Source organism: Hyperolius riggenbachi, chromosome 10, assembly GCF_040937935.1.
Source record: "Hyperolius riggenbachi isolate aHypRig1 chromosome 10, aHypRig1.pri, whole genome shotgun sequence".
NCBI classification, from domain to species: domain Eukaryota; kingdom Metazoa; phylum Chordata; class Amphibia; order Anura; family Hyperoliidae; genus Hyperolius; species Hyperolius riggenbachi.
Window position 1 is genome coordinate 229,321,504 of NC_090655.1, and position 20,525 is coordinate 229,342,028.

At 46.5% G+C, this 20,525-nt stretch overlaps 1 protein-coding gene across 1 annotated transcript; it reads right to left on the reverse strand.

The window, feature by feature from the left end:
• Positions 1 to 3,852: 3,852 nt before the first annotated feature.
• On the reverse strand, positions 3,853 to 15,129 carry LOC137536403 (zinc finger protein 271-like). Its single transcript, XM_068258591.1, has 3 exons — positions 15,056 to 15,129; positions 12,425 to 12,749; positions 3,853 to 7,395 (listed from the first exon to the last, which is right to left on the reverse strand). The coding sequence occupies exons 2-3, from the start codon at positions 12,738 to 12,740 to the stop codon at positions 5,606 to 5,608; spliced, it is 2,106 nt and encodes a 701-aa protein (XP_068114692.1). The 5' UTR covers positions 12,741 to 12,749; positions 15,056 to 15,129; the 3' UTR covers positions 3,853 to 5,605.
• Between the last annotated feature and the right edge of the window lie 5,396 nt (positions 15,130 to 20,525).

Below are 20,525 nucleotides of genomic sequence, written 5' to 3' on the forward strand. Positions count from 1 at the left end.
CATTTATTTGGAGTAAATCTGAGACAAGCAAAGGCAAAAGTTTTATACATATCTGGGGCTTCCTCCAGCCCCTATCAGGCTGCTACATCCCTGGTGTTGTCCTCCACCTCCTGGATTCCCCGCAATTCAGTTCGGTAATCCGTTCAGTCGGCGCATACCGCACATTCGCACGCCCTGTTGCGCTCTCGGGGCCGGGAACCCTCTGTGCCTGTGCAGTAGTAATGAATGCGGTATTACTATGGAATTCAATACTGCACAGGTGCAGAACGCTCCCAGCCACAGGAATGCGATGGAGGAGGGCGTGTGGCCAGACTGCGCCGACTGGAGCAGACTAACCGGATTACCAAACTGAATTGTGGGGTATCCAGGAGGCGAAGGAGGACGCCAAGGGACTTAGCAGCCTGAAAGGGGCTAGAGGAAGCCCCGGGTATACTTTAATGGTATAAATACTTCGTGCAGTTTGCTGCTCCCTGGAGATTTGAGACTGATTTATGTGCATGTACGTGTTCCCTTCAAAGGTAGAACTGGACAGGCCTCGGTGTGAATCTCAGGTTCATGAACATGAAATGTGTGCTTGCTTGCTGACTGGTATAGGCAGAGTAGGTACCCTTACAGTACAGAATCTTGTTACATGCAATCCATTTGGAAACTAATATCCTCCATTTTTGCAACTGAGTTCAATTTTGTAACGTAGTTGTTTGTACTAGAGTTCCAGCTTGTTCAGAGCGTTTTGAGTGCAGAGGGTTAATAGTAATGTGTATGTAATTTATCATGACTGTACAAGTCATGCCTGGAACAGAACTTGTTTGTGAATAGGGGATCGCTTGTATGATTTTTACAAGGGCTAATGTGATAGTGAATGGGAAAATACCAGCTGAGAGGTTAAAGCGGATCTGAACTCAGAATTTCCTCTCTGCTCTAAAAGATAAGTAACAGCATCATAATCTTTAAACAAAATCATTTCTTTGTTACAGCTCATACAAATCCTAAAATAAATCTGCACTTTTTCTACTTCCTGATTCATGGAAGCAGATATATTGTTAACAGCCAGTGCTTTCAAATGAGCTTATCTGCCATGGCAGTCATGTGACACAGGGGAGAGATCAAATTACAATTTGTGATTAGACACAGATGAGGGCGCATTAACCAGGCTAAACTCTCTAAATACATACAGGGTGCATTTCTCTCTGTTTTTCTTCTGTCCTGTGCAAGAGTTCAGGTCCACTTTAAGGTTGAACACTGGATAGGACAGGTGAGTAATGAGGTGAGAAAGGATAGGATGAAAGGAGCAGGAGGTGAAACATGATTGATAGATGAGAAAGAAGAGGTTGTGTTCAGTTACTTGGAAGCAGAGTAATAACTAAGGGGTGAGGTTTGTGGTCTGCATGTAAGGACTAGGTTGCTGAGTGCAGCTGTTTCTAATGTCACAAATTGTGTCCGACATGTGAGAGTGGGAGGAGGGTGTGGAGGCATGGAAAGGGAGTTGGAGGTAGACAAAAGCAGTTTAGGATTGTGATTTGTGAGGAGATAAGTGAGGAGAAGTAGGAATGTTTAGCTTCCAAGAGAGGTCAAGTTTCTGCAGAGCATGAATGCAACTCTGGAAATGCTTGTGCAAATCATTCAGCTACCCGGAAGCCACATTTCAGTAGTTTGATCAGGGCTGTGGAGTCGGAGTCGTGGAGTCGGGCAATTTTGGGTGCCTGGAGTCGGAGTCGGGAAAAAATGCACCGACTCCGACTCCTAATGAATTTGTAACTGTAATTAAAATAGAAAATATGATAAAATGTTCTATTTCTCAGATAATAGTCATTAAAAATAATGTATATATACAGTATATATACAGTAATAGCTGTGCTTAGTCCACAAAAATGAAATAAACCAATCAAAATTAGTTACTTGTGCTGCTTCAAAAAAAGCAGTCCCCGTATTTTTAAGGACAGATATACATATCTGATTGTGACTGTATATATGATGTGTACACAGGAATCTCTTACATATGTTACGGCCAGAACCCGAAGTGTGGCCACTTCGCGTTCTGGCCAGCCACTTCGGGTTCTGGCCGGCCAATGTGCGAAGTGGCCGCAGCGCAGCGGCCACTGTTAGAAATGGCATGATGACACATAAGTTACAATGTATTTTATGGCCGTCTCGCTGCGGCCAAATGTATTAGAAGTCTCGCACTGCCTCCTCTCCTCCTCCCCCCGCCTCTCTCTTCTCCCTGCCTCCTATACCACATACGGAGCAGCCGGCGGGGACACACGCGGAAGTTGGTCAATTTCCTCTCTCCCTGCCTCCTATACCACATACGGAGCAGCCAGCGGGGACACGCTTGTCCCGGAGAGTCGTTCGTTGCAGCAGGGAAAGCAGAGCGGGGTGGCTGCAGACATTGCTTCTGCCAGCACCCGCTCTGCAGGAATGGCAGGATTCCCCTGCCGCGACGAACGACTCTCGGGGATACGCGTGTCCCCGCCGGCTGCTCCGTATATTGTATAGAGGCAGGGAGATGAGAGAGGCGGGGGGAGGAGGAGGGGAGGCAGTGCGAGACTTCTAATACATTTGGCCGCAGCGTGACGGCCATAAAATACATTGTAACTTATATGTCATCATGCCATTTCTAACATTGGCCGCTGCGCTGCGGCCACTTCGCACATTGGCCGGCCAGAACCCGAAGTGGCTCGCCAGAACGCGAAGTGGCCACACTTCGGGTTCTGACCGTAACATATATACTAAATAACATCTATGCTGAAGAATAAAGCCTGATGTGTAGCTGTGTCACTAATAGAGATGGTCAACGAGATGGAAATAATTCTGCATTGATGCTGATTTATGCAAATGTATGCACTCCCTTTGCTGATAAAATAAAATAATTTGATATGTTGTTAAAATTTGGTTTGGTGACTACAAATTAAAGGGTAACTGAGACGGATGAAAAGTAAAGCTTCCTCCAGCCCCCTTCAGGCTAATCAGTCCCTCGCTGTCCTCCTCCACCACCCGGATCTTCTGCTATGAGTCCTGGTAATTCAGCCAGTCAGCGCTGTCCGGCCGCATGCCGCTCCCACAGCCAGGAACATTCTGCACCTGCGCAATAGTGCTGCACAGGTGTAGTATGCTCCTGGCGGCGGAGTGTGTGCATGCGCACTACGCCTGACTGGCTCAAGTACCTGGACTCATAGCAGAAGATCCAGGTGGCGGAGGAGGACAACGAGGAACTGATTATCCTGAAGGCGGCTGGAGGAAGCCCCAGGTATGTATAAAACTTTAATTTCATCTGTCTCAGGTTTACTTTGTTACACAGTAGTAGTATACTCTACATATGTACTCCCCACAGAGCTTCAGGGAATCCACTGAGAATGCTGTGCACATTGAACACAGAGGTGTTGTCTGTTTACAATCTCCTCATTCCCCTGCAGAGTACCTGCACATCATTCTTACATGTACCCACACTTACATTGCCTAGGGCCTGATAGATGTTCTTTGTTCCGGTTTGTACCTTTTACAAGTACTCTTACCAAGGACTAGTTTTAGTCTAAAGGGAATAAATATAGTAGTCTACATATCCTTCTCACTTCAGTTGTCTTGTAAAATTCCTAAGCGTTGGCAGTTAAGAGACGAATTTCATGTTACATACTTTTAATCAACAAAATTGTAATATGCAAATTAGAGGAGTCGGAGTCGGTGGAATCCTAAACTGAGGAGTCGGAGTCGGTGGATTTTTGGACCGACTCCACAGCCCTGAGTTTGATCTCCTGAAAGCTTACCTATTCCTTTACCAAGGCAAGTTTTTGATGCGGAGTCACTTTCAGGTTAGCAAAAAGCACCCTATTCAGCCTGAGAAATGCCCCTGCAAGTATATTTCATTTATTAATATGTTTATTGTTGCATACTGAAAATTGTACTTAAAAAGTGTTGCAGAAGTTTCAGTGAAAAAGTCATAACACGTACAATCAAATCTACTTCAAGGTACAAAGGGTTTGATTCATTAAGCTGCTATGCTAAAGCAGCGCAGCTTAATGTCAACCCCAAATAGTGTCAAGTCAATCAATACAAAACAAATACAGTAAAGAAGAATCTACATTTTGATGCATCATTGCTAACTTAAAGTGGACCCAAACTAAAAATACAAGATTTCAGAAATAAAATCTAGTTTCTAAATTATAATAATAGCAGCATTTTTTCAGCTGCATGATGACAAATATAAAATATTTTACATTTATTGGAGAAACCCCTCCCTTCCTTTCATATTGCCAGCAAATAATCCGGCAAACTGGTGGAGTAGATGGTGTCCAGCAAAGGAGGAATTGCTAAGGGCTGCCACCTGTATAACCCTAGTTATGCAAAGAGGAGGGTGAAAAGCATGCACTGAAATGCTCATAGGCTTGAAGATGTGTTTATTTATCTTTGTATGTGTCAGAGGGGTGCAACTAAATATTTTGAATTTAAAAAAATGTTGGTTTGGGTCCGCTTTAAACCATAAAACAAAGTCAGGATTGTATTGGAAAAGTAGTACCTATTTCCAAATAGTCTTAATCTACGTAATCGTAGAATGAAAGTCATTGGGATCCACTTTTTTTATAAAGAAAGCAGATACTTACCTAAGGAGAGGGAAGGCTCTGGGTCCGAATGAGCTTTCACTCTCCTCTCCCGATGCCCTCGGTGCAGCGCTGGCTCCCTCGTTAAAATCCCCCGCTGCGGGGAACTTCGGAAGTCTTTGGGAGCCAAGTCCTCCCGAAGACAGGCGGATCCATACTGCACCTGTGCGATAGAGGGCGCTTGCGCCTGCGCAGTATGGAGCGGCCCGTCTTCGGGAGGACTCGGGCCCCCGAAGACTTTCCGAAGTCACCTTCGCCGGCGGAAAGTGCAGTATTTGACCACTTTAGTCAAACACTGCTCCCGGGGACAGCGCAGCACCGCGGGCAACAGGAGAGGAGAGGACAGGCTCATATGATAGTCTATGAGATCTGCAGATCATCATACACACATGATTTAACTGACATTCATCTGCAGATCCGCAGATCTAAAAATCCATCCTGGTGGATCTGATCTGCAGATGAATGTCAGTTAAATCATGTGTGTATGATGATCTGCAGATCTCATAGACTATCATTGCAATTTTCAGGAATGGATTTTTGGCAGGAACAGATCTTTTGCAGATACTGATCTGTTGTGTCTGTACAGCATCTGTGTGTGCAGTATCTTGCAAAGATTTTTTTCTGATGTGGAGTTCAGCTCCATAGAAAAGACTGTGTAGAGTATGGCTCTCATACTACATGAAGGGTGGTATGATTGGTCTGTGATCTTTCATTTTCAAAAGACTATGGTCTGATGTGTGTATGTGGCCTAAGCATGAACAAGGACGCTCTCCTGTGTGACCTCTCTGGTATACAATGAAATTTCCTATCTAAGCAAAAGTTTTCTCACACTCTGAGCTTGAAAAAGGCCACTCACCAGTGTGTGTGTTTTCTGATGCACAAGACAATCATGCATCTAAATAAAACATTTCCCACACTCTGAACAAGAATACTGATGCTCCTCTGTGTGAATTTTCTGATGTATGGAAAGCCTTACTATAACGTAAGTTTCTTCCGCACTCTGAACATGACAATGGCTACTCAAGTGTGTGAGTTTTCTGGTGCTTAAGAAAGGGCTTTTTAGAGACAAAAATTTTCCCACATACTGAACATGAAAAGGACTGTTTACGTGGTTCACGTGTGTGGGTTTTCTGGTGTATTAGAAGAGAATTTTTATAAATAAAGGCTTTCCCACACTCTGAGCAGGAAAAGGGGTATTCTCCTGTGTGCTGTATCTGGTGTCGAAGCAGCTCTCTTTTTAGAGCAAAACATTTCCTACACTCAGAGCATGAAAAAGGACGCTCTCCTGTGTGACTTCTCTGGTGTCTAACAAAATTTCTCATATGGGTAAAACCTTTCCCACATTCTGTACAAACATAGGGGTACACTCCTGTGTGTTTTATCTGGTGATCAAGTAGATCTTTCTTTAAAGCAAAACATTTCCCACACTCAGTGCAAGCAAAAGGCCGCTCTCCTGTGTGACTTTTCTGGTGTCTAACTAAGTTTCCTTTTTGTACAAAGCTTTTCCCACACTCTGAGCATGAAAATGGCCGCTCACCTGAATGAATTCTCGAGTGTAGAACAAGATAAATCTTACGTGTAAATCCCTTTCCACACTCTGAACAATGAAACTGATATTCTTCTGTGTGCCTACAGTGATGTTTGGGAACGCCTCCCCTCCAAATGAAAACTTTCTCACACTCAGAACATGGAATACGGGGATCATTTCTGTGACTTTTCTGGTGAGCGCGAAGTTTCCCTTTCCGACGGAACGCCATCCCACACTTTGAACATGAAAAAGATGGCTTGCCTGCAAAGTTTGTTTGACTGACAAATCCTTCTTTTACCATAATGTCCCCACCCTCTGACCCTAAACATGAGTACTGATCTATATGGCTCTCCTGGTGTTTAACTAGTCTTCTTTTATCAATGAAAGATTTTCTACAAACAGAACATGGATAAGGGCGTTCACCTGTGTGCACTCTCTGGTGCTTAACAAGATCTCCTTTCAAAATGAAACCTTTCCCACACTCTGAACAAGGGTGGGGGTACACACCTGTGTGCCTTATCTGGTGTTTAACAAGATCACTTCCAACAGCAAAACTTTTCCCACACTCTAAGCATGAAAAAGGGCGCTCCCCCGTGTGACTTCTCTGATGTCTAACAAATGATCCTTTCTCAGCAAAACTTTTCCCACACTCTGAACATGAAAAAGGACGCTCACCTGTGTGACACCTCATGTGATTAACAAGATTAGTGTTACATGTAAATCCCTTCCCACACTCTGAACATGAAATTGGACGCCCTACTGTGTGACTTCTCTGGTGCCTAACAAATTTTTCTCTCTCAGCAAAACTTTTCCCACACTCTGAACATGAAAAAGGATGTTCACCTGTGTGATGCTTCAAGTGATTAAGAAGTTTAGCATTAGATTTAAATCCTTTCCCACACCCTGAACATGAAAAAGGACATACTCCTGTGTGACTTTTCTGGTGCCCAAGGAGGTCATTATAAGTTGTAAAACATTTATCGCAATCTGAACATGGAAATAGTTTATCACCTCCGTCTCTTATAGTATGAGAGGGAGGAGCCTGAGCCTTACACCAGTCATGTGACCTGTTAGCGCTGAAAAGTCTTGGGTGGATATTTGGGGTAACAGGAGGTGATCTAACAGAAGATTCCTCAGGATCAGCAAGATATAGTGAGCTCTCTGCTGGGTCAAGCATATTCATTCCTGGAGGAGTCTGTGTGACGCCATTATCTTCTCCATTATAAGGTGGAGGTACCAGAAGGTGTCCCTCTGACATGTTCCCAAAACCGTGTCCATCTGTTGGGAGAAAAAATTATTAAAAATTCATCGAATCAGTAATTTTGCAGTCTCATGTCATGTATGGTATTCTTATGATGTTATGCAAAGGAATGGAGATGGGACTTTCATATAGAGTACAGTATCTCCTCCTCATTTGTTGGTACTATGATGTTATACTGAGGAATGGAGATGGGCCTTTCATATGGTGTACAGTATCTCCTCCTCATTTGTTGGTGCTATGATGTTATACTGAGGAATGGAGATGGGCCTTTCATATGGTGACAAGTATCTCCTCATGTGTTGGTACTATGATGTTATACTGAGGAATGGAGATGGGCCTTTCATATGGTGTACAGTATCTCCTCCTCAGTTGTTGGTACTATGATGTTATACTGAGGAATGGAGATGGACCTTTCATATGGTGTACAGTATCCCCTCCTCATTTGTTGGTACTATGATGTTATACTGAGGAATGGAGATGGACCTTTCATATGGTGTACAGTATCTCCTCCTCAGTTGTTGGTACTATGATGTTATACAGAGGAATGGAGATGGGCCTTTCATATGGTGTACAGTATCCCCTCCTCATTTGTTGGTACTATGATGTTATACAGAGGAATGGAGATGGGCCTTTCATATGGTGTACAGTATCCCCTCCTCATTTGTTGGTACTATGATGTTATACTGAGGAATGGAGATGGACCTTTCATATGGTGTACAGTATTCCCTCCTCATTTGTTGGTACTATGTTGTTATACTGAGGAATGGAGATGGGCCTTTCATATGGTGTACAGTATCTCCTCCTCAGTTGTTGGTACTATGATGTTATACAGAGGAATGGAGATGGGCCTTTCATATGGTGTACAGTATCCCCTCCTCATTTGTTGGTACTATGATGTTATACTGAGGAATGGAGATGGGTCTTTCATATGGTGTAGAGCATCTCCTCCTCATTTCTTGGTACTATGATGTTATACTGAGGAATAGAGACGGGCCTTTCATATGGTGTACAGCACCTCCTCCTCATTTGTTGGTACTCTGATGTTATACTGAGGAATGGAGATGGACCTTTCATATGGTGTACAGTATCTCCTCCTCATTTGTTGGTACTATGTTGTTATACTGAGGAATGGAGATGGACCTTTCATATGGTGTACAGTGTCTCCTCCTCATTTGTTGGTGCTATGATGTTATACTGAGGAATGGAGATGGGCCTTTCATATGGAGTACAGTATCTCCTCTTCATTTGTTGGTACTATGATGTTATACTGAGGAATGGAGATGGGCCTTTCATATGGTGTACAGCACCTCCTCCTCATTTGTTGGTACTATGTTGTTATACTGAGGAATGGAGATGGGCCTTTCATATGGTGTACAGTATCTCCTCCTCATTTGTTGGTGCTATGATGTTATACTGAGGAATGGAGATGGGCCTTTCATATGGAGTACAGTAGCTCCTCCTCATTTGTTGGTACTATGATGTTATACTGAGGAATGGAGATGGACCGTTCAAATGGTGTACAGTATCTCCTCCTCATTTGTTGGTACTATGATGTTATACTGAGGAATGGAGATGAACCTTCCATATGGTGTACAGTATCTCCTCCTCATTTGTTGGTGCTATGATGTTATACTGAGGAATGGAGATGGACCTTTCATATGGTGTACAGTATCTCCTCCTCATTTGTTGGTGCTATGATGTTATACTAGGGAATGGAGATGGACCTTTCATATGGTGTACAGTATCTCCTCCTCATTTCTTGGTACTATGATGTTATACTGAGGAATGGAGATAGGCCTTTCATTTGCTGTACAAATATCCACATTTGTTAGGAACAGGGTATTCTTTTGAAGGATGGAAAAATAATATCATGGAACACAAAAGACCTGTGCAAATGAGCAAAGCAAACTACTACTTTGGTATCAGCTTTTATTATTCAAGAAAAAGTCCACTTAACCATTTTAAGGGATTTGGGGCCAACAGAGTAGCCACAAAAATATTTAGATGTACCCAGAAATGACACAGTGCCCGCATCCACTGTACCCTCTCCCCGGTTAATGGTATGCATGTTTTGTACTTATGCTCTTGATCACTGAATTCTTGTGTCACAGCTACAATTTTTAAAGGAATAAATGACAGTGATTTTTGCAGCAAGGCCAGGAGTCAGATTCATGGGTTTATTTCCTAACTAGAAAGCAATTATCACTGTGGCCTGCAAGCTCAGACCCCATAGATCCCTTACAATGCAACCTGTGTCCCATGAGTCATGCCTGAAGTCTGTGCTTCTGGATCCCTTTCCTGGCAGGTTGCCTTCTCCACCTTCTCATGTCATTGTGGACAGCAGTGGAGTAATGAGGTATAGGATATATTGTACTAGGCCAGTGTTTCTCAAACCTGTCCTAGTCACTCCCCAATGGTGCATGTTCTGCAAGTAACCTCACCTATGCACAGGTGGGGTAATTAGTGTCTCCGCTAGGTGGATTCCATGTAGCTGAGACACTAATTACCCCACCTGGGCATAGGGGAGGTTGCTTGCAAAACATGCACCATTGGGGAGTCAGGACGACAGGTTTGAGAAATACTGCACTAGGCGGTTAGCTGGGCATCCTCATTGCTTCATAAAGAGGAAAGGCTCTGGCACATAAGAGGAGTCCTGAGAACCAGCTTACAATGGGGTAGATTCACTAATCAAAACAGCGTGAGTAATCGCCTGTTACTTGCGCTATTTCCACAGTGTGCTTTAAATGTAATTGGCTGAACGCTATGCGCGCTAGTAGCCGCGTAGCACGCGTAATCACAGGAGCGCACACTATGCTGCGTGTAGTGCAGCATAGCGAGCGCTACTAAATTACGCCACCTACCTGCAAATAACAAGCACTCCTCTCCTCCCACCCTAAACCCCTTTGGGTCCAGTAACATTAAAGGACTTGATCCCTGCACTTTGATTGGCCCAATAGGTTGCTTGTCAAGTGACAGGCTGCCCATTGGGCCAATCAAAGTGCAGGGATCACGTCCTTTAAAGCAGGGGTCCCCAACCCCAGCGGGTCAGACTGTACTCTTTTTTTTTTTTTCCCAGCAGGACAGCATGCATCAGAGTGTCAGTAGGTGGCGCTGTTCTCATTACAACATCAGCTGTGCTTCCTCTGAACAGCTCGATGCTGAAAAACTCTCTGCTGCATGCTGCTCAACTGAAAGGAAATAGAAGATGCCAGACCCACGGTGGTAAGGCTGACTGGGGGGGGGGGGGGGCACATCTAGCTACCTAACCTGGGAGGGGGGGGCTACAGAATGCTAGGGGCACATCTAGCTTCCTACCCTAAGGGGGGCTACAGATCACTGGGGGCACATTTAGCTGCCTAACCTGAAAGGGGGGCTACAGAACGCTGGAGGCACATCTAGCTTCCTAACCTAAGGGGGGGGCTACAGATCCCTGGGGGCACATCTAGCTTCCTAACCTAAGGGGGGGGGGCTACAGAACGCTGGGGGCACATCTAGCTGCCTAACCTGGGAGGAGGGCTACAGAACACTGGGGACACATCTAGCTTCCTACCCTAAGGGGGGGATGAAGATCACTGGGGGCACATCTAGCTGCCTAACCTGAGTGGGGGGGCTACAGATCACTGGAGGCACATCTAGCTAGCTAACCTGGGAGGGGGGATACAGAACCCTGGGGATACATCTAGCTAATTAGGGAGAGGGGGCTACAGAACACTGGAGGTAAATTTAACTGTCAATACTTGGGAGGGGACTACATAGCACTGGGGGCAAATCTAGCCATCTAAACCGGGGAGGGGGGGGGGGCTACCCAATACTGGTGGAACATCTGTGCCTGTGTGAGAATGGGAGGGGACTACATAACACTGGGGGCAAATCTAACCATTTAAACAGGGGAGGGGGCTACCTAATACTGGTGGAACATCTGTGCCTGTGTGAGATTGTGTTTGAGGCCCAGTGGTTTTTGGACAAGTGTTTGGACAGGAAAGTGGTCCCCGGGCCAAAAAAGGTTGGGGACCCCTGCTTTAAAGTAACTAGGACCAGAAGGGGCTCAGGGCGAGACGAGTGGAGCGCTCGTTATTTGCAAGGAGTCGGTGTAAGTTTCTAGCGCTCACTATGCTGCACTACCCACAACATAGTGTGTGCTCCTGTGATTACATGTGCATAGCATGCAGCCAATTACATTTAAGGCACGCTGTGCAAATAGCGCGAGTAACAGGAGGTTACTCGCGCTATTTTGTTTAGTGAATCAGAGCAGACTAACCCAAGCTTGGAGCTTATACAAAGAAGAAAGGACTTGGGGCACCTGGAGGCTCTCTTTAGTGTGGGTGATTTTACCCATCTATTGGGCCAGCAGGACACTCTACCACCTGCTGCGTCTCCTATGTGTGTGCAATCCTGCCCAATGTCTTATGATTGTAGCAGAGGATGTGTGCACATGTGACATAGATTATCATGCGTGTGCAAGTGCACGGGAGACCATGATCGTACACGTGAGCGTTGCTATTGAAGGGGAGTGTGCACATTCACCAAGGCAGGCATTTAACCTTTTACCTGCCACTACAAATCTTGTTTCAGACGTGTGGCCTGATGCACCCAACTGTAGTAAAACTGTCGTGTGCACATAGCGAACGCCAACTTTACCAGTACTAACAGCAGGGGGCAGTGCTACCCTATTAGCGCACTGTGCTTTACTGGGGTTACGTGCACGTTGCCATGGTAACTCTATGCCACGAGTGTGTTACAATAACAATGTATGTGTAAGCTAGGTACCGCACGCTGAGCTAACAGGGTAACACGTGCTGCCCCCTGCTGGTAGTACATGTAAAATTGTTGTGCGCCACCTACACATGCCAGTTTTACAGCAGTTTAGTCCATCAGCCCGCTGATACACAGCCTGTGCATGGTATTTAGGGGTGATCAGAGACGATCTCCGGCTACACATTCACCATCAACCGCCACAAATGCCGAAACTCTGCTCATTCTACACACCTCTCATTCATAGAAGACAAATAAATGTGTCCAGCATTTCTGCTTCATCACTTCACTTACCTGCACTGATATCTAAAGAAGATTCTTCTATTTTAACAATTCTCATCTCTTCACCCTCATCTGTCTCTTCTTTTTCCATTTTTATAGTCACTGTGTTGTAACTGTTCTCTGTACACTGTGGATCACCCTTCACAGATGTCTCTCCTTCCTCTTTTATGGTCTTCATCATGTCACCCTCCTCCGTAGTCGGCTGATCACGTCTCACATACATCTTGTCTTCCTCTTTAATTGTCCTCATTATGTCACCTTCCTCCATAGACTGCTGATCACTCCTCACATACGTCTCTTCTTCTTCTACTTTAACTTTTATATCCATCTCTTCACACTAAACCCACAGACACAGAATGCCATGTTGAGCACATTTACCCTAACTGTTTCTTAAGAGTCAGTCTTTCTCTGAGCTATCACATCCTGTATAAACTATTTCAAATCTAGTTGTGTAGTTGGGCCAGGGCAGAGTGAGCAGTGAAGCATTTTGCTGCTCAGTGACTACACTGGTGGTGCAATAGATTAATTTTATGCTCAAATCAGTTAATATACTTTATGAGTACATACTGTATGGTTAGTGAGCTCAGCACACTTAGCCCACAATCCCATTTAAGATACAAATACAGTTAAAGCACACACAGTAACTATCCACATTAATTAACCACTTTGGTACCAACGGTCTCTGGCCCTTTAAGGACCAGAGACCACTGGTACCAAAAACAGAGCCCGAGATAGGCTCACAGTGATCACAGGGTCAGGAATTAAATTGGCTCCTGACCAGCTCACGCAGTTCTGCAGTCATACCGACAGCAGGGGGAGTGAACTATAGCGGTAGGGGCAGGAAAGTTGAAATCTATGCCCTGGCAGGAATAACAGCTTCCAAACAGGGCGTAGATTTCAAGCTATACATATCTGTACAGCTGTACATATCTTTAGTGAGTAACATGCCAAGTAAGGGCCTGTTCATATGGGCTTCTGCCCAGCGTCCCGTTTGGCAACAACCCATTCGGCAGCTTTCGCAGGCTTTCGGCAGCTTCTTGTTGCGTCAGCGTTTTTCGTCCCCACAGGGGGACGCGAAGACATGGTGGTAATCGACCCTGGACATCGCATGTAGCGTCCAGGGGTCCCCAGGAATGATGGGGAAAATCAGGATCGGAACGCTACATTCGCACAAACGCCTTTAAACATTACATGCCGCCCGATGCAAACACTACCATTCACCAGAATGGGAGCATTTAACGACAAGTCCTGGACGCTGACTGTAAACACCCGCCAAGTGCCCTTGTGAACTGGCCCCTAAATGTATTTGCGCTGCAGAAGTTATAGCACAGTATGTTTTCTGTGAAGCCTTTCCTGTAGCCAGTCAGGTGCTGCTTGGCCAAAGCACTTACCCTTTCACTCCTCATCCAATAAAGTAAACCCTAGAAGAATCTGGTACACTATGGAGGAGTATGGAAATGCTTATTTGATTATTCTATGTAACGGTGCATCATACTTGCAACATCTATAGCCTATTATATGATAACCAGAAATATCCAAAGGAAGCACTTAAATCCAACTAGAGCAATAGATGAAATGGGACTAGTCGATTTCAGATTCCTTAAGGTCCCTTTCTCAATCACTTGTATAACAATTGAGTCTAGAAAGTGGCCAGATACAAAGTAAGGAAATGGTGGGCAAGAGGACATGGCATAGAGGACTTTATCCAGTCCTCTTGCTCCCCACTTTCTGGCCACTGTTCCCCACCTAAATGATGTACAAGTGCTTAACAAAGGGTCCTTTGAGATCCAAAAAGGACTAGTGCTGTTGGGCCTCTTGTTATGGTTGAAATTAAAAATGGCTCCTTTGGATATTGTCTATGATCGCAGGACAGGCTATAGATGTTGTGAATTCATTTTACTACTGTATGTACATGTATTAATAGGTATTCCAGTATTATTCCAAGGTGTAGTAGATTCTTCTATGGTTGTATCTGCTCACAGCCTCTCCCTCATCCCATCTCCCACCTGCTTGTGTACTGCCTAGTCCTGTGCAGGTGAGAAGGGATTGGGAATTAGATGGGTGAAGCATTGAGTGTCAGGGGACACAGGGCTCAGACAGCAGGCTAGCCTAGTTATAGGATGGTGCACAGTGTAGAGCGGGGAGCAGAGCATACACAGAGCCATCTCTAACCCAGGCTCACCTCCTGGCTCCTCCCTGTCTGTCTGCAGATCAATGGATCAGGTACCAGTTGCATTAGGCATGTTAGAGACTGAGAGCATGATCAAGTGCTACAGGACAGATAGGATTGGGAGCAGAGCAAGGCAGACAGAGTACATGATGGTGCAGAGATGGGCAGGAGACGGAGGAGACGGCAGTGGCTGCAACCTTTATATACATGCAGATGCAAATCCACGAATTAAATAAAACCCACCCAAATAATCATATTATGCAAATCAACTGACTAAAGTAATGCTGCCTGAATATATGTTACTCTGAACGAACATTAAGTGAGCATATACAATTCTCGGACGAGTACTTCATGGACTTAATGCTTGTCTAGAGTCCCTTATATTTGTATCCAGCCAGCATGAAACTATCTCACCAGCACAAATATCTGCAGCTGAAACTCAAAAAATAAGGGGTAAAAAAAATAAATCTTACCGCAACCACAATTCCCAGCTAACGTCTCTTCTCTTCCTCCTGCTACAGTTCATACAGCATCCGGTTTGTGCGTTCCACCTCTTATAACCTGTGCGTTCCAGACTCATAAGAGAGCAGATCGCAATCTTGTGGAAACTGGAAACCGGAAGCGCCATCTTGTGGTCACTATCAGACCTGCTTTCAAAACAGCCCCAAATGGAAATATATTACATTAAAGCTATCTTTAAAGGACAACTGTAGTGAGAGGGATATGGAGGCTGCCATATTTATTTCCTTCTAAATATTACCAGTTGCCTGGCAGCCCTGCTAGTTTATTTGGCAGCAGTAGTGTCTGAATCACACCAGAAACTAGCATGCAGGGCTGGATTTACCATAAGGCACTGTAGGCACATGCCTACAGGCGCCTGATGATGGAAAGGCGGCTCACTCCCCTACACATGTACACGAGTACCTTTCTCCCTCTTCCCTATGCAGAGTGCTGAGCAGAGTATAAATGAGAGATTACTCACCCTGCTCTCTGCATTATTATTATTATTATTATTATTTATTGTATTTATAAAGCGCCAACATATAACGCAGCGCTGGACATTAATTTAGGTTACAGACAATATTTAGGGGTGACATACAGCAATATGACAATACAGGAATACAAGAAAACCAGATCACGCAGCACAGTATGAGTACAAGTTAATGCTTAGTCAGTCACTGGATGGAGCATGGAGATTAGGCAAGTTAGGTTCACTCAAATGCATAGCATGAGTTTACAGTAATGGGGGTGCATGATCAGGTAGGACACAAAAGGAGGAGGACTCTGCCCAAAGGCTTACAATCTAGAGGGAGAGGTAGGGACACGAGGGGTAGGGGACCAGAGTTCAGCTGTGGGTTTAGAGCAATTGTGAGGGGTGGTAGGCCAGAGTGAAAAGGTGAGTATTGAGGGCCTTCTTTACGGTGACCATACGTCCCGCTTTACCCGGGACGCGTCCCGCCTTCGGGGGGCGCTGTCCCAGGCTGCATGAGGTCCCGGGAAACGTCCCGCATTTAGCAGCGGGACGTCCCGGCCTCGGGACTCTGGCCACCGTACAATGAACTGGCCGCAGCGTCTACTAGACGCTGCGCTAGTTCATTCCCCGCAGCCCCGCTCCAGCCTGCAATGTTCTCCTCCGGCAGGCACAGGCAGAGCAGGGCTACGGGAAGATGGCGTCTGGAGGCGGAGCCCTGTATTGGAGACTATTTGTCTCCAGTACAGGGCTCCGCCTCCAGACGCCATCTTGCCGTAGCCCTGCTCTGCCTGTGAGAGGCTGAGCGGGAGATTGAAGAAGATCGTCCAGGCCAGGGGGATCTGCACACACCAGAGGCCGGCTGCGTGAGGGGACGTCTTCTGCCAGGTGAGTAAATGCCTTTTCTTGCAGGTGAAGTGTTTGGCCGCATTGCGTGTATTTTGTACTGACATGTTTGCCCGCAGTGCGTTTATCTTGTACTGACATGTTGGCCCGCAGTGCGTTTATCTTGTACTGACATGTTTGCCCGCAGTGCGTTTATTTTGTACTGACATGTTTGCCCGCAGTGCGTTTATCTTGTACTGACATGTTTGGCCGCATTGCGTGTATTTTGTACTGACATGTTTGCCCGCAGTGCGTTTATCTTGTACTGACATGTTTGGCCGCATTGCGTGTATTTTGTACTGACATGTTTGCCCGCAGTGCGTTTATCTTGTACTGACATGTTTGGCCGCATTGCGTGTATTTTGTACTGACATGTTTGCCCGCAGTGCGTTTATCTTGTACTGACATGTTTGCCCGCAGTGCGTTTATCTTGTACTGACATGTTTGCCCGCAGTGCGTTTATCTTGTACTGACATGTTTGCCCGCAGTGCGTTTATCTTGTACTGACATGTTTGCCCGCAGTGTGTTTATTTTGTACTGACATGTTTGCCTGCAGTGCGTTTATTTTGTACTGACATGTTTGCCCGCAGTGCGTTCATTTTGTACTGACATGTTTGCCCCCATTGCGTTTATTTTATGTTGACATGTTGCCCGCAATGCGATTATTTTGTGCTGAAATGTTGCCCATTGCGTTTATTTTGTGGTGTCTGGGGTAACTGTTGCTGCATTTATTATTTAATGGTCATAGTTGGCTGTGTTTGCTGCTTTGGGGTTATGGCATACTATTAAATAGCATCACACAGTTTCTGCACACCTATGATGTGAATCCACGTTTGACCACATCACGGCGTAAACACTGCTTTCTTATGCCTCGCTGTTGCATCATTCTGTTAGCTCCGCCCATAGAATGTCATGACCACGCCCATTTTTCGCGCGCGCTGCAGACAACAAATTTTATTTCCCCCCCCCCCAATTCACCCCGTCCCAGGTTGAGCCTACAAAAATCTGGTCACTCTACCTTCTTGAAGGTGTTGAAGGAGGGGGCTGCCCTAATGGGTGGAGGTAGGGCGTTCCATAGTGTTGGAGTGGCTCTTGAGAAGTCCTGGAGGCAGAGGCGGCCTTAGAGTATGCGGGGCCTGGGGCGAGTGTCATATGCGGGGCCAAGAGCCATAAGTGAAGGCCATGTACCGTACCACCACAGTCACGGGCTTGTCCTACCTCTAAAGCAGTATGCCTTATTATTGTTTAAAAACTAAGCCAACCAATATAGGAACAATTACAATGCGTAATGTAATCAAACTGTTCCTACCCCTAGCTCCCCAGCAAGCCTTTACCTATCCCTAGCTCCCCAGGAAACCTAGTACTAATCCCCAGCCAGTCTGGAAGCTCCAGCCTGAGCCCCCTCTAGCTCCAGTCCATGCTTGACTAACCTAAATGCCCCTGGGGCCCTCAGGCTGAGGCTCTTGCACGTTACCTTAATCTGACATTTGGCAAGCTTCATGTCATTACAAAAATGCAAACGGCATAGTACAGTACAGCTTGCTGAAGAGAAAAATCTGAGCAATAAAGAGGGGGTTGGTGCAAAATATAAGGTGTGTAAAACAAAATAGGAAAATCTGAGTATTTGTAAATGACACACTGCTCAGAACACAAACAGCTAGACTTCTGTAGACCTTTCCTTCACCACCACCAAAATGAGCATGGTATGGTGGGCATGACATGCGGGGCCTTCTTCATGTGCGGGGCCTGGGGCGATCGCCCCACTTGCCACCCCCAAAGGCCGCCTCTGCCTGGAGGCGTGCATGGGACTGGGTGATGCGGGGGACGGTCAGGCGGAGGTCATTGGAGGACCGGAGTGAGCGGCTTGGTGTGTATCTCCGAGTAAGATCAGAAATTGAGGTTGGACAGGATTTGTGGATGGATTTGTAGGTCAAACACAATATCTTGAATCTTATTCTGGGCTGGATAGGAAGCCAGTGGAGGGATTCACGGAGGGAAGCCGCCCTGGTGGAGCAATGGGAGGAGTGGATAATTCTGGCTGCCGCATTCATGATGGACTGCAGTGGGGCTATTCGGGTCGTAGGGAGACCAGACAGAAGGGCATTGCAGTAGTCAAGGCGGGAAATTATGAGGGCATGGATGAGGAGTTTGGTGGTGGCAGAGGTCAGGAAAGGGGGAATTTTACAGATGTTACGAAGGTGGAAGTTGCAGGACTTTGTGAGGTTTTGGATGTGGAGAGTGAAGGAGAGTGCGGAGTCCAGAGTGACACCCAGACAGCGGGCTTGAGAGGTAGGGCGAATGGTAGTGTGGTTAACAGTGACCTGCACATCTGGGAGGTCCAGGGAAGACCGGGGTGGGAAGATCATAAATTCCGTTTTGTCTAGATTTAGTTTCAGGAACCTAGCGGACATCCAGGAGGAGATGGCAGATAGGCAGGATGAGACCTTGTCCATGGTAGTGGTGGATATGTCAGGGGTGTGGAGGTAGATTTGGGTGTCATCTGTATACAGATGACAGTTAAAACCCATGGAGGAGATAACCTTTCCAATGGAGGATGTGTATAGGGAGAACAGTAGGGGGCCAAGGACCGAGCCTTGGGGGACTCCCACTGAGAGGTGGTTGGGGGTGGACGAGGACTCATTGAAGGAGGTCGTGAAGGAGCGGTTGGAGAGGTAGGATGAAAGCTAGGTCAGGGCGAGATCATGAATGCCCATGGACTGGAGGGACTGGAGGAGTAGGGGATGATCTACTGCAGTGTTTTTCAACCAGTGTTCCGCGGCACACTAGTGTGCCGCGGAACGTTGCCTGGTGTGCCGTCCTCTTCTCCCCCTCCCGCCCGTGCCGCCGCTGTTATTAGCATAGCATTATTAGCATAGCAGCGGCCGCTCTCCCCTCTCCGGCGCCTGTATATTCTAGCAGCGTATCTCCGGCTGCTCTGTCTGTGTGATGCGGAAGGAGGGAGGGCTCGGTTCCCATAGTAACGGCGATACATATCGCCGTTACAGGAAGCCGCTGCCCGGATGCTTCCTTCCGCATCACACAGACAGAGCAGCCGGAGATACGCTGCTAGAATATACAGGCGCCGGAGAGGGGAGAGCGGCAGCTGTTAAGGTAATAACAGCGTTGGCCGTGGGGACGGGCGGGAGGCACTATACTGGCTATCCTGGGGCACTATTCTGGGGCACTATACTAGCTATACTGGGGCACTATTCTGGCTATACTGGGGCACTATACTAGCTATACTGGGGCACTATACTGGGGTACTATTCTGGCTATACTGGGGCACTATACTGGGGTACTATTCTGGCTATACTGGGGCACTATACTGGCTATACTGGGGCACTATACTGGGGTACTATTCTGGCTATACTGGGGCACTATTCTGGCTATACTGGGGCACTATACTAGCTATACTGGGACACTATACTGGGGTACTATTCTGGCTATACTGGGGCACTATACTAGCTATACTTGGGCACTATACTGGGGCACTATACTGGCTATACTGGGGGGCTATACTGGGGCACTATACTAGCTATACTGGGGGGGCTATACTGGGGCACTATGCTGGCTATACTGGGGCACTATTCTGGCTATACTGGGGCACTATACTGGCTATACTGGGGCACTATACTGGGGGGCTATACTGGGGCACTATACTAGCTATACTGGGGGGCTATACTGGGGCACTATTCTGGCTATACTGGGGCACTATACTAGCTATACTGGGGCACTATGCTGGCTATACTGGGGCACTATTCTGGCTATACTGGGGCACTATACTGGCTATACTGGGGCACTATACTGGGGCACTATGCTGGCTATACTGGGGCACTATTCTGGCTATACTGGGGCACTATACTAGCTATACTGGGGCACTATGCTGGCTATACTGGGGCACTATGCTGGCTATACTGGGGCACTATGCTGGCTATACTGGGGCACTATTCTGGCTATACTGGGGCACTATACTGGCTATACTGAGGCAAGTAAACTCCCTACACTGGGGCAACTATGCTAGCTATGCAGCCGCAACTCCGCCCGTCGCCGCCCCCCCGCGCCGTTCCCCGGAGAAAAATTTGGTCAGG

Bases quoted from the DNA above. Each gene is read 5' to 3' on its own strand.
- LOC137536403 (XM_068258591.1), bottom strand. From the start codon at position 12,740: ATGGATATAAAAGTTAAAGTAGAAGAAGAAGAGACGTATGTGAGGAGT. The intron at 7,396-12,424 runs GTAAGTGAAGTG...TTCTCCCAACAG, and splicing joins TTCTTTAGATATCAGTGCAG to ATGGACACGGTTTTGGGAAC.